Source organism: Eupeodes corollae, chromosome 1 (genome assembly GCF_945859685.1).
Source record: "Eupeodes corollae chromosome 1, idEupCoro1.1, whole genome shotgun sequence".
NCBI lineage: Eukaryota > Metazoa > Arthropoda > Insecta > Diptera > Syrphidae > Eupeodes > Eupeodes corollae.
The window spans coordinates 176,317,203-176,332,531 of record NC_079147.1 but is presented as its reverse complement, the minus strand read 5'-3'; the positions used below and the strand labels follow the sequence as shown (position 1 = coordinate 176,332,531).

At 35.8% G+C, this 15,329-nt stretch overlaps 1 protein-coding gene across 1 annotated transcript in view; it reads right to left on the bottom strand.

Annotated features, from left to right (window-relative positions):
* LOC129940317 (centaurin-gamma-1A) overlaps positions 1 to 10,228 on the bottom strand; it is a 455,674-nt gene extending 445,446 nt beyond the window's left edge. The window contains exon 1 of the mRNA XM_056048621.1: positions 9,159 to 10,228. Within this exon, the coding sequence (XP_055904596.1) occupies positions 9,159 to 9,462 (304 nt within the window). The 5' untranslated portion in view covers positions 9,463 to 10,228. The remainder of the gene's footprint in view (positions 1 to 9,158) is intronic.
* Positions 10,229 to 15,329: the final 5,101 nt, after the last annotated feature.

Genomic DNA, 15,329 nt, shown 5'->3' with positions numbered 1-15,329 from the left:
CGACGAAGAATGCGACAACTTGCACCTAGAAGCTCGGAGTACATACGAAGCTCGGTACATGTCACTTGGCAGTGATTGATTTTGTGCGCTTCTACTTTTTTTGCTTATATGCGCGCGTAATTACTCCGATTGCTTGCTTCAGTCTTGATGGGTTGACATATGCTATGCAGTGGTGCAGTCTGCAGTACCTATTCCATATCCCTTACGAGGAAGCGACCCATATTCCCAATCTAATCTAATTTTTCTTCTTTTTTTTGCTGAACAGCGGGATATATACCGAAGCTTGGTGAAAGACTGGAGACAGTTGGATGAGTGCATCTTAATGATAGGAGGAGGAAAATAGAATAAAAGTAGAAAGAATCTCTATGTGAGCATAGTTGTTGATGTGATAGGAAAGTTTGAAGTTTCTTATCGAGAAAGGAAATATGGGGCGTATAAAGGGGGCGTCATGTTGAGCAGGAAATTTATGTTTTCTTTTTGTAATTTGTTTGCCAACAGACAGAAGCTATGTATATATAAAGAAATATTTGAATGAATACATATTAAAGAAGATTAATTGAAGTTCATGTGATTTGATTGAGTTGATTTGTGTAATGTTTTTTAAAATGTGCTTCCCGGGGGGTGTTTAATTTGATATGAGCTTCTTTTTTTTCACACAACTGTAGATTTAATATTTAAATGTGATTTCTAGAACTGTCGATACAAAGGAGATTCAATCAATCTCAATTTTTCTTTTTTTTTTAATTTTATATATTGTGTTATCCGGAATTATCCGAATTCATTTGCATATTTTAAAACTGGTTTACTTTATGTTTTATGAACCAAACTAAGCTTAATGCATATTAGATTGTATATTATCTAAAATAATTCTGTACTCACATGAATTTTTTAAAATGATTTAATTATCTAATAGTATTCTTTTTGGGCATTATACGACATAAAAGAGTTTTTCTATCATAAATTACCCGTGTTTTTTTGGCATTCTATAAATAGTATGGTAGAAAACTCCCAAGAAAACGCATCGGCAGTAGCGGACATATACGACGCATTAAATTTTTGCATGACCAGAAATTACGGCAAAAAATACTACAATGTCCCAATGGTAGTAAAAATTTCTATGGTCATTTGTACAAAATGTGCGTAACATTACGTCTTCGTCGGTTCCAACGCTTGTTTCCAATGACACTCCCTATGTAAGCTCGATTGATAAAGCCAAGTTGCTTGCAGCACAGTTTGCTGTTAATTCGATGCTGCCAGTGAGTGACATGACTCCGCCTGTACTTGAAAGCGTTAACGATTCTATGGGACGAATCTTCTTTCGCACTCGTTCAGTTACTAAAGTACTTAAAAACCTTGCCATTCACAAATGAGGAATGAGTTCATTCGAAGAATGTTTTTTGAAAAGCATACTAGACGCAACAGAAGATTTTAAACATGCCACTGTAGACTCCTTTGTCCAGTTCTTCTTTTTGTTTATAAGCTAAAATTATTTTTTTTTACCTTTTTCCTGTTCTCTTTTTGTTTTCCATTTCACACTTGGCGGTCGATTTCAAAGTTTTAACCAATCAATTTGACATACAATAAAAATTTTAAGAAGGTGGTTTGTTCGTAGACTACTACATTACCATGTGGTGTTGAAGCGAGCTTGAAGCCAGCCTCAATTCTTTATACACATGGATCGAGTTGAGATTTATTTATTCTAAACTGAGATTAAGTTTTGGTGGAAACATAGCAAAAGTCAATTATCTTTTCTATTTTTTTTTCTTACAAAATAAGCCCAGTTAGTATATTTTCATCAAGAAAACTAAACAATTTAAATAGTAACAGATTGATTTATTCTCCAATGGAAAACACATGATTCCAAATGCACTGCTACTCAACGAACACAGTCATCGAGATACAAATTCAATATCAATCGTACCAACATTTGGGAACGAAATCACATAAGATCCATTCGAGACTCGTATAAATTTCAAAAACCCAGCCGTAGTAAGATTCTGCTTTAACTTTGAGCGGTGGTATCGTTACTGCGGATATTGTTTTTGTTATTCATGTAAAATCCTACTATACTATTGATAGATTTTTCAATAAAACACGTGTATTGTTGTTTATTATATTATTAAAAATATCCGTATATTCGACAATATCGAAAATCGAATGTCAATTCTACATATTCTATGAAAATAATTTGTGGCGCTACAGCTCTTTAAAAACGAGGGACAAGTAATGGAAAGGGTTGGAGAGGGGAGACCAACATTTTTAGTATGAATCCAAACAGTTAAAGTTTAACAAATAGAGTAAGTTTGTTTTTAGAGTGATCCTCATTTCGATTGATTTTCAAAACCATTCATCTGTCTTCAGATATATTTTGTCCATTTTCAATACTTCGACGCTATTTCGATTTATTTCTAGAATAATTGTTCCTAAAGGAGTTGTTGATTTCTCTCTTGAGTGACTGTGAAACAATTTAACAAAATGTTAACAGGGATTGACACAACTCTGGCACAAACCATCAGGCCACGGGAGTTTGAAATTTTGTATAATTTGAAGAACTTTTTATAACAAAAAGGATACTTACATTTTTTTAATTTTTTTAAAAATAACTGCAGAAATAAGTCTGATTCCCGTGACCGTGAACTAACAAACGTTACAAAATGAAGATGAATTCTTTTACAAAATTCTATAAAAAGCTAAATGCAAACACTAAACTTTTTCAAGTTACTTTTAGAATATGGTTTACTTTTTTTGATTGATAATGATACAACATTTTAGACCTCATACCGATCGATATCTAATCGTAGTAATTGACCAACAGCTGAATCATATCACGAATCACCCTCCAACTAATCTGTAGCAAAACTAATCTAAAAACTTATCTAACAAAAAAAGTAATTAAGTTGAAACTATCCACCACTCACTTACCCATCTGCAATGCCTCAAAAAGAATACTCATTGTCGACTCGTACTTAAAATTATTAATGTTTTCACCACAAGCAATCACTCAAAATAAATTACATCTCTAAGTTTTCTTAGTGAACGCGTAGTATTTTGGCAGAAGCTAAACAAACTCATGGCAGTTGCAAAATAACAACTTTGATGAAGCACAGGGGTTGAAGAATATGACTTGCACTGGTTTTCGTCATTGAAACCAATCATTGGAATTTTTGTTTACGTTGAAGCTATTATTGAAAATTTCTCAGAGTCAGAGCTGACGAGCTTGAACTCGCATGTGACATCGATCGAGCAGACTCGAACTCAGTTTCATATGCAAAAAAACGCGCTTACTCTCTACAGTTCTGATTCAGTGATACGATCTCAAAGCTCTTTGTATGCATTTGCACTAGTTAAAAACTTAAAACAGTAATTTCTGCGAGGTCAGTCGAGACAAGAAGGACAAGTGTCTTCTGAAAGCGAAAATGAAAGTGTAATTATAAACAATAATGCTGGCCATCCTAGTGAATTTCTAGTAACTGAAACTAAAAATGTGTTTTATCTCCTCTAGGCACATCTGACCATTGTGTTATATCAGCAAATTTCTCGTGTCAAAACTGTTCAGTTAAAGAAACAGCTCCTAAGAGAACCGAAGAATTCAACGCTGCCATAGAGTGCTATGGCTCCGCCTGTACTTGAGCGAGTAAGTGATTCTATGGGACCAATCTGTTTTCGCACTCGTACTGTGGCAAGAGTCCTAAGAGATCTAAACACACATAAATCCACTGGTCCGGATGGTATCCCCGCTACTGTTCTGAAGAGGTGTTCTTCAACGCTGGCAAAACCTGCGTAAGCTTTTTCATCTGTCCTACTCCTCAGGTCTCGTGCCGAGCGGATGAAAAACGGCATTTGTCCAGCCTATTTCCAAAAAAGGCGAATCTTCCTTACCCTCTTACTAGCGCCCGATTTTACTTACGCTGATTAATTATCAGCTCAAGAAATATCTTAAAGATCGAAAGCTTCTTAATGACCGGCAATAAGGCTTTCGTAGCAATAGGTCCACTGGTGATCTCATGGTTCATCTCACCGAATAGTGGAGCAAATCTTTACATCGTTTTGGAGAAAGTAAGATTATTGCACTAGGTATTTCAAAAGCATTTAATAGGGTTTGGCATCAGGCTCTCTTATCGAAAATGCATGCTTTCGGTGCCCAGGGCTATGTTTTATCTCCAACACTCTTTCTCATTTTTATTAATGATATCCTGTCTGCAACTTCTAATCCAATACATTGTTTCGCTGACGATAGTACTCTTAGCTTTTCATATTCGTTTTCAGATTCACACCCCTCTTCTTCGGATGTGGAACTGCTACGACAAAATATGATAAGCTCATTAAATTCCGACCTAAATAGCATTGTACAATGGGGAATAAGAAACCGCGTGGAATTTAATGTTTCGAAAACGCAATGCTGTCTTGTATCGTTAAAGCAAGGTGTATGGGTTTCCTTAGGCGATGCAAGAAATATTTCACCTCTTCTGATCTGGCTATTATCTACAAGACTTACATACGACCAAAGCTTGAGTACAACTCCCATCTCTGGGCTGGTGCTTCTGCAACTTACTTAAGCCTCTTGGATAGTATTGACCGAAGAGCATTTAAATTGATAGATAACCCATCCACAACAATTTTTTATCCGCGTTGCACGTAGCCTCTACATTTATTGAGTAGTATCCTTTGCAGTTGACGTACTCCTCGTGATGATAGAGTGGTTTCCTTATACGCACATGTGTACAATCCAGAACACCAATGGCGCCTATTCTATTTCTTCAGAAGTGTGTGGGAATATGATCCAATCAGTTGTATATCAATTTTTGTTGCGACTTGCAGTACCACCCTAGATATCGTTGATTGATTGACACCAATGTCTTCACCAACACCGCTTTGAAATCCAGAATTTCCTTCATAAGGCAGAAAAATCCTCATTTTGTATTTATGAGTTAAAATACGACCGCGTGTTTCCAGTGTTAGGTACAAAAACTCATCTGTCAATAATTGCGCACCTGTTTCACTAAATCTATACAATTTTAGAAAACCTTCACCAATTGGACATCTTCTATTTTTATAAACACGATTTTTATCAAAATTATTCAGAAACTCGTCCATTTTGATAGTGGCTCATCAACTGAGAAGAAAACCCATCTCAACAATTTGTGAGCGTTTGCTTATCTTTTTGCATATCAAAACTAGAACTTTCTCATATAGAGCTTGGGTCGAGAGATAAATCTAACATTGTGAGTTCGAACTCGGTCTCAGTATTTTTTTGCATTCCACTCTAAGAAAGTTCTCAGGAAAGTGAGTAAAGAGCTTGAACTCATCTGTTTGCATATTTTTTTTATATTCACAAGCACTCAAGGGGTTATTAGTACCCTTAATATGTTTATATTTAAAGACAGTGGGAGCGTTAGGAAAATAGGAAAGGATTTAAAAGGAGATACCGGTGCACATTGGTCTTAATGTTCTGAACATTAAAATGGGAGGGAAAAACAGAGTTGGACAAAGCATTCCACATTCTCGATGTGCGATTTAAGAAAGAATCTCTGTACTTGACAATTGAGCTCAAGGGTAAACTGATGGGCATTCCTAGAAGTGCGAGTATTTTGGCTGAATTGTTTAAGGGGTGGAATGCAACATGGCTAATTCGACAGAACATTGTTTGTAAAAAATATCTATAAAATAACGAAAGGCAAGAAACATTGCGACGGTGTTCTAGCGATGTAAATGTTTCGATTATAGTTCTGTCGCCTTTCATTTTTAAAGCCCTTTTTTGAATTCTATCCAAGAGATTTAAATTTGTTTTGGGGGCACCTACCCAGATATGCGAATTATATTCAAGCTTTGGACGGATAAAAGCTTTGTAGATTATAGCCAGATCAGAAGGGGTGAAAAATTTCAAATTCTACACGGTTTTTGATTCCCCATTGAACTGTCAAGATCTGAATTTAATGAGCTTATCATACGCTGCCGTTTAAATACAACATCCGAAGTACAAGGGTCAATGATGTGAATCTAGAAACGAATATGAAAAGCTGAGGGTACTGTCGTCGGCGAAACAGTTTAATGGATTAGAAGTAACAGAGAAAAGATCGTTTATGAATATAAGGAAGAGAGTCGGAAACCATCCAATACAACTTGTATTGAACGATTCGAAAGGTAATTACTAATCCAATGAAGGAGGGATTCATGCAAACCAAAAGCACGCATTTTCGATAAGAGAGCCTGATGCCAAACCCTATCAAATGCTTTTGAAATATCTAGTGCAATAATCTTACTTTCTCCAAAACGATGTAAAGATTTGTTCCACTGTTCGGTGAGGTGAACCATGATATCACCAGTGGACCTATTGCTACGAAAGCCATACTGTCGGTCATTAAGAAGCTTCCGTTCTTCAAAATATTTCTTAAGCTGAAAATTGATCAGCGTTTCCATGACCTCAGAAAGAAGGGACGTAAGTGCAATTGGACGATAGTTTTAGGGAGAGGAGGATTCGCCTTTTTTAGGGACAGGCTGGACAAATGCAGTTTTCCATCCACTCGGAAAGAGACCTGTAGAATAGAACAGATGGAAAAGCTTACGCAGTGGTTTTGCCAGCGTTGAAGATCACCTCTTCAGAGCAATAGGGGGAATAATATCCGGGCCAGCGGATTTGTGTATGTCAAGATCTTTCAGTACTCTTTCGACTGCACGAGTGCGAAAGAAGATTCGTCCCATAGAATCGTTTACGCTCTCAAGAACAGGAGGACTCATGCCACTTTTCGGTAGCGTCGAATTTCCAGGAAACTGTGCTGCAAGCAAATTGGCTTTATCGATCGAGCTCACATAAGGAGCGTCATTGTGGACAAGCGTTGGAACTGAGGATGACGTGGTGTTTCGTACGTTTTTTACAAATGACCAGAAATTTGTACTACCTTTGGGACATTGTAGTATTTTTTGCCTTAATTTCTGATCATGCAAAAATTTGGTTCGTGGAATATGACCATTACAGGTCTTTCTAGCTTGTTTAAACTTATTCCGGTTTTCCTCAGTCGGGTTGGCTTTATAACAACGGAAACTTACATCTCTGAACCTAATAACCTCTTTACAGCTCGAATCAAACCATGAGTTCTCTTTGGGTTTGATAGATTTCACCCTATAAATTTGTTACCATTTCAGCGCTGGAATACACGTCACTATCGAGGAAGCATAGTGACCAGTTAAAGTTCCTGAAGAATTCATTGACACCCTCCCAGTTAACTTTCTCATTTGGATACAAGACAAAATGTTTGCCTTGGATTCGTCTCAACTTTAAGCTATGTTTTTTTATTTTTTAACAACTTTTCAAAATTTAGGACTCTTTTAGCTTTAGAACTTTTACCATCAATTTGATAAACCAGAGTTATTTACTTAAGCTGTATGTCATGAATGATACCGATTATCTGGAAAATTTAAAGGACGAAGTTAAAGTCAATGGGCGCATTCACAAAGCTAGTGACCACGTAGTCAAAATTCAACTAGCTTTGTGAATGCAAAATTGCACTGTTCTGAGATATTTAACATTATTGAAAAGTATCAACGTAAAATTTAAAATCTTTTGTGACAAAGGGCTGCTCAGTGGCATAAGAAGCGTGGTCATGCTCAAGCACATCAGTCTCGAATAACAATCGTTAGTTCTTGGCGATACTAATTTGATTGCTACGGTTTTACTAGTACCACTATCGGCTTATACGACGATATTTTGATCAGTTAGTCTGAAAGAGTTGGCAAAACCTTATGACAAGGTAATGTGAAATGTGTCAATATTCGCGAAATTTTAGTCCTAAACGATAGGAGTTGGAAAACACTTTGCAAAGTTCCTTAATCACTTTTTTTCACAGTTTAGTCCATAATGAAATCTACAGCTCTTGAACGAAGCCTTCTAACGTTATTTACCTTTTTTGATAGATAATTATTTAAAGCAACATATTTAGGGATAAATCTATAAGCTATTTATTCATAGACATAACATATAGACAAGTGCTATAAAAATTCCTTTATGTTAGGATCTATTCCCTTCCTCAAAGAGTGTAGTTTTTATGGAACACTATTGCAATTAATTTCATTTACAATTCTTTCATTTACAATTCAGAGAATTACAGTCTCTGAAATTCAAGTTAGAACTTTAAAAATCTATACCTACATAATTTGTTTCATCTTTGCAAAGACCATAACATCCCTTATTACTATTTTGAATATTATCTGACAAGAAAAGCGAAGCTAATTAGAATTGCCGGATGTTCATTGGAATTGTCTACAATAGTGACTTAAGGGATGAGGTAGGTTAATGGTAGACATTTTTATTGGATGGGCTGCAATGAAAGAAACATTTAAATTTCGAATAGAGAAATAAAATCAACACTATCCATTCAAAAGGGTTTATGACATTTAGTCTAAATAACATTCACTCGAGCATCATACTTGAAAATTGCATAATCATCAATAACATGTAAGACAAATGGAATACAAATTTTCATCTCCATAATCACAGAATAAGCAAACTATGGTCACTATGAATTAATTTAAACCCAAACTGACGACATCGATGTAAGAAACTTGTTATCACCATAATCTCCAGCAAAAGTAAAAGTCTTAGATAATTATGCAGCTTCCACAATTTCATGGGAATACTAAGGCATTCCTAAAGACATGTGTATTGTGTACATCAAAGTGACAGCTAATCGTAGAATGGGATTAGCAACCAGCAGTAATCTTATAAGACCTCTTTAGATATTCGATCATTTCTAAAAACATTAATTGATTGGTATTCTGTCTGCTAAGAAATTTGATCAGTTCGTGACCTGATCGTGAATCTCTGAAATATCCCCCCCCCCAAAAAACTGTGTATATTCGTTCTTTCTTTTCTCTTCTTAATTTCCCTCCAATCTCAATGTAAACAAAAACCCAAGTTCACCAACGACTACAACAACAAGAAGAACAACAAAAACTTGCAACCCGACTACAAAAGCCGGTTTCTTGTTTTCCAACTAAGTGGCCTCCCTGATGCTTCCCTCCACTCCAAAAAAAACATTCATAAATGTACACAATTTCATTCTTCGTCGACAATGAAAGACCAAGACCAATTTTCAAGAAGAAATGATGATAAAGAGACGAAATTGGTGAGATAAATAAATGTAAAAGAAAAATAAAGAACTCACCTTCAATGCAAACAACATGATCCCGGATCTGCTGGGCAATCTGAGCATCGGGCAGCAAATCAATCAAATCGTAAATTGCGTAAATTGACGGATGAACGCTCTCGAAGCGTTGGATCTCCTGTCGAATGGCCAACGAATTGCTGATGAATGGTGAATGCAAAACAGCATGATGATGATGATGATGACCCGAAGACGACGATGAGGACGGAGGACCTGAGGCAGCAGCAGCGGCAACGGCTGCAGCAGCCGCAACTGCAACTGCATGGCCGTGACGCTGCTGAGGAGGTGTCGAATGATTGTTCATCTTCTTGTGGAGCACCACGCGCGCTTAATTTTCTTTTTTATTTTTTGTAAAGGCAAATCAACGCGAATGCCGCACAATTTAAACACAAAACACAAACAAAAAGACAGAAAACAACAACAAAAAATAACGAGGTTGTGACACAGAAACTTTCTTCTTCTTCTATTTAAAAACGTAGACACACTTTAGGAAGATGCAGCAATTGCAGGCAGAAGCAGCATCAACAACAAAACAACATAACTTTTCTGCTTTAAAACTTCAACAACAAATTGGAGCATTTGCAAGTTGCACGACGATGAGAGGTGGAGTAGGTACAATAATTCTTCTTTTTTGTTTTGTTGGTCCAACTACAGAGAAGCAGCAGCAGCAGGAGGAGGAAGAAGGATTATTCTTCTTCTGCACCTCTGGTTTATTCTTGGAAGAAATTCCTTTCGTTTGTTGACTTTTTCGCTTACATGCTCATCTTTTATTTTTCTTATTTACTCGTATTTATTTTTCAAAACTTTCTCATCAGAAAAACGCCAAAAACCACCGACACGACGACGAAGGCTTGAGGAGGACGAGAAACACTTTTTGAGGCCGACGAGATTTATCCGTTTTATTGTAAACAAAACAATTTCGTAGACAATAACATTTAAAACGCGCACATCACAATCGAGAAGAAGTAATTAAAATTCCAAAACGAAAAAACATACAAATTTGTTAAAATTTCATTTCAATCCCAAACGAAGACGAACCGCAGTTCGAACGGCAACGACCAAAGTGACAACAAAACTGAAGAGAGACGACTGAATTTTTTGGGAAATGTTTGTTCTGTGGAATTTTTCTCTTCAAAAATGACATTTTGCGGTAAAATGACAGATTGAAGACAGTAGTGCCAGTGGATTCATGAAGAACTATTATATTGTCGATAAGGTAGGATGAAAATGCTAATGTAGTTCGACTTGAAGGTGGAAATGTATTGAAATCTTAGTAAATAAAACATGTAGTACTACAATCGCGCATGTTTCATTTTTCTATGTTAACTTTTCATATAAAACCTTTAATGTCAGATTTTGTTTATGGCAAAGGTTACAAAAATGTCTTCCATGATAATATTGGCCAGTTTATATTCCTAAGATTCCTCAGTTATTTCTTAGACGGATTGATTTCTAAGAAATCAAATTTTCGATTTTTGGCAGCAAAAGTGAAAAATTTGTATGATAATTTTTTTTTAAGATCTTAAAAATATATACTTGGAAATTTTTCTTTAGAACAAAGTCTTAACTACATTAAAAAATTAAAGGCAAAACGTGAAAATACAAATGAAATGTACAATTTTTCAAGAAGTTTTACAGATTTATCACATCTAAACTATGCATACAGAAGAAAAATTTAAAAAAAATATGGCAGATGGTCTTCAGAAGCTCGTATAACGCAGGACTTAACTAAAAGGACTGAACAGTAAAATGTACAACAGTTTTAATATTCAAAATAGAACTCCACTCCAAGCAAATAACAAATTAAAATTACTTGCTAATCTTTGTAGTCAATTTAACGAAACTTAAGATCGACTAGATGAAAAACAAATTTAACGACGAAGACGAAGAAAGGGATTCCATTGATGACGAATACATAAAAATCCTAGGTCATATATTAATTTCAAGAAGAAATCACAGGTTTGAAAATTAATTATTAATAAAGGTTAAGAAGTTTTCAAGCTGACCAACGTCTATGCCAAGTTACCTTATTTCAAAAAATCTCAAACCTACATTGAAAACTCAAGTTTTCCCATACATTTTTGGTAAACAGTTACCTAGAAAAAACTTTTCGGTAACTCCGTTCAATAACAAGGTTATGAGAAAGGCGATAAGTTCATTTCTGGAGGAGAATAAGTATGAAAGAAAATCTCTGGTGGATCCTATGTCGCAGCGGGCTGGGAAAATGTGGGAATCGTTGTTCCAGTAAATAAAACCACAACAGTGGGCTATCGCTCCTTGATGGACAACGATGCCAACGTCAAGAAAATCCTCAGTCGTTTGGACAAGCCAGGCGAGTCCTCAAAGGAAGAAACCAAAGAGATAGTAATGCAGAAATTACAGCTCATCATAACAGCTTCAGTGTTCGCTCTGGATGAGTGTGACTTTGGTACGAATCTGGAACTATTAATTGACCTTTTCTGCTCCGGCCATAAGGGCCTACATGAAATCCTTCAGAATCTTCTCAACCCCGCCTATGAGTTGCTCGGACTGCCACAATATATGGCGATTCTGAAGGGACAATTGGCCAGCTTCAACCTAGTAAATTGTTTGGACCAGTTGAAGTAAACAAAGAGGATAGCTGCAGCCAAGCTTGTAGTTCTTGTTGGTTTATGTCGTGAGCCCATTCAACCCGTTCCCAGAACTTCAATTGAAACTCTTCTTAGAGACGAGCTGATGGTACGTTAAAATCAATTTGAATTGGTTATAATTCATTTTATTTTTACAAATAATTTGAGAAGAACAAACTTTTGTACTCACAAATTTTTTCATCAATACAAAATTTGACAGCTGGTCTTAAATAAATTTAAATGTCAATTGAAAACGTGTAAATGTTGGGTGGGAACGGTTTTCAGGTTTTTGAAAACTTTATGCTGAAAACCCGGTTTTGGGTTTGGTGTGAAAAGACAGTAACACGTAGTAACATTAAAGACGATGAATAAAAGTTTTTCCAAATATTGGTTAACATGAAAGGTGACGTTTTGAAAATGGCAGCAGATTTAGTACTTGACAATAGTATCCAGAAAAAATATGAACAATTTAGACTCATCTAAAGGTACACTGACACTTTTGAAACAAAATGTAGGCTTCTTATTCGTCCAAATACTGACAATTTTTTTAATATTACAGCATATAGAATTTCAGACCAACAGAAGTTAGATAGTTCAACTAACCACGCTGTATCGCTTTAATAATAACATTGAACTTTTGAACAAAGCTATTTAAGATTTGACAGAAAATGTCAACATAATACAGAAGGATATCCGCTTATCCAGATCCAGATTTCTAACGCACCGCGTTCACGAGGAAGATCAAACTCCAAACATATTACTACCGGTAATATTTACAATCCAATCAATCTATACATGTTCGTGAAAACCCAAACAGCAAACCAGGAAAGCTAAAAATGCTGCCACCAGTTAAATCGATTTTCGACAGCAACTTAATATCGATTCTAAACCCAGCTCTTTCCAAATCAAAGAAAGCCATTTAAATATCTTTGAAAACTTAACTAATATGAAATATATCATTTTCTCTGGATCAGCAGTTTCAACTATTCTCACATCCGTGAGTGACTTAAACCCTTTTGTTACTAATAAAATCAAAATCAAAACATATGGATTTCAAATTATAAGAGTTTGGCATTTAATCGGTTTGCAATGTTTTATTAACTTATTACGACTTGAAGAACCAACGTTTTATTAATGCCAAAACAAAAATTGTTAAAAACTGAGTAATGCACAAAACCGCAATTCCACTATGCCATGCTACACATTGCTGAAGCAATATGTTGAAATGACGAAACCCTTAACGATCTATAAAAAAGAGATAAATGCATCTTAATCGCTTCGCATCGTTAACTCTGAATCACCTATTGCTGAGAAGTATCAGAAACTAGATGGTGAGAAATCCAAGGCAGGAAAAGAAAGAAATATTGGACCTACTTGACAAGGCGTAATCAGACCATCTTGTAGTCTGTATTTTGGTCCCGTGTGCATAGATGGAGAATGAAGGAGAAGATATAATGAAGAACTGCATGGGCTGTACAGCAACACTGACTTTGTTAACAAAATTAATGTCCAATTGCTTAGATAGCTAGGTCATGTAGACCAGATAGACATCAAGGCTCCAGCCCGGATGGTCTTCAAATCCAATCCCGAGGAACGGCGCAGTAGATGAAGACCACGACTCAAGTGCCGCACGCAGGTGGGTGAAGACCTCAACCAACTTGGTTCTTAGAAACTTTGCGGGGACCACAGAAAGTTGAATCCAGCAACAGTTCATAATGAATATACTCCTCCAATGATAACGGATGTTTTCCACTTCTTCATCAATATTTTCTACCATTGATTTAGAAAGCATATCATCAAATACCAGAATCAAGAAATCCGTAATCATCACTCCATGGGGGTTTCACAAGTACATTGCGATGCTTTTTGATTTGCGGCGCAAGCCAAGCTTTCCAGAGATACGTCAACTTAATGTTTCATGATATAAATTTTGCGTTTGAGATGGAATTTTAGTGATGTCTACTGATGAAGAAGAACACGAACACTATATTTACTTAAAGTATTTGACCGTTTGAAGAGAAACGCACTATCCATAACCGTGCAAGTGCAAGTTTACCCAAAAAGAAGTGAATTTCTCAGATTTTAACATCAATAAAACTGGATTTGTTCCTATTATTTATATCAGTCTTTCCGTTCGCGTGGCATGCCGGTTAATGCGTTGGACTGTCATGCCTTGGGTTTTATCCCAGCTTATGCCATCTAAAGTTTTTTTCACGGGTACTACCTCTTGCGAGGAATTTACAAATTCTCGAAGAGTAATTCTCGTCTTGAAAAATGCTTTCTCAAATTATCCGTTCGGATTCAGCTTAAAACTGTAAGTCCCCATCACCTCTGACAACAGTACTCGCACAGAAATGGTTGAGAGTTGCGAGTCACTAGGCCTTTGTTCTACACGAACTGTTGCGGCAGTCAGTATTTAATATCCTACTGAATAGTTACATTCAGGATTCCAAAAGACGCCCACACCGCTTTTGTTTAAAGTAAACGAATTCTTGATGAAGCTAAACTTATGTATGTCATTTTCTATCACCAACAGCCCCAATCTTTCTTACAACTTCTTTCGAGCAATTTGAAGATTATACTTGGAAACCGTCCGGCCATATATACTAAAATCACTTGACAGATTTTAACATATGTAGTTCACAATCTTTCTGATCGCAGTGGCAGATGTACTTCAAAATTGCTTAAATTGGCCTTTAAAATGTTAATCCTTACAAAAATCAAAAGTTTAAAGGCACAATAAATTGTGAGCAGAAAGTATTAAAGTTCCTGAAAACAGATCCAACCATATTCATCTAGACATTATGATACTTATAAAGGATTTGAAGATTGCCTGACAATGATCGACCGTTTCTCTAGATGGCCAGTAGGAGTTCCTCTCAAGAATATTACTATTGACCATTTTTAAAGCTTTCTATGACAACGGGGTTGCACACTATGGAAGACGTGTTCTTTTATGAATTATGCGATTTTTGAGAAGTTTTTTTGAGAGTTTTTGAGAAATCGAATCATAAAAATTCTGTTCTCAGATGTCTGACAGAAAAATTGAAAATTGATTTACAAGATCATTTAAAAATTAACGAGTTAGAATAAATATGGTTACAATAATGTCCACTTTTTTCATTAATATTAAGATTGTTACGATCAGTTTCAAATGAAGCAACCATTAATCAAATAGATATGGACTAATAGTTGGCTACTTCGCGTTGGTGTCATCTATTCCTTAACACTGCTAGCCCTTCTATAGGTTCAGTGAAAATATGGAGAAACTTTTGAAATTGAATTTTGTATTTTGTTTATTTTATCAAACTTTATAGCTTTATAGTCTTAAAGATGTCCCTAGTTTTTAGTTTTTTCTCCAAAACTACAAGAGGACAAGCATGGCTTAAGAACAGAAATCACTTTCAAGGTAGCTTTTGTATGAGAATAAGTATCGACTGAGAGTCCATATATAAAATGTCATCGGAAGCAACAGTACTCAACACAGCTCAGTTTTTATATCGAAAGTTTGACAGATCAAGAATTTCTAAGAACAATTATTCCTTAATGATTCCAACACACT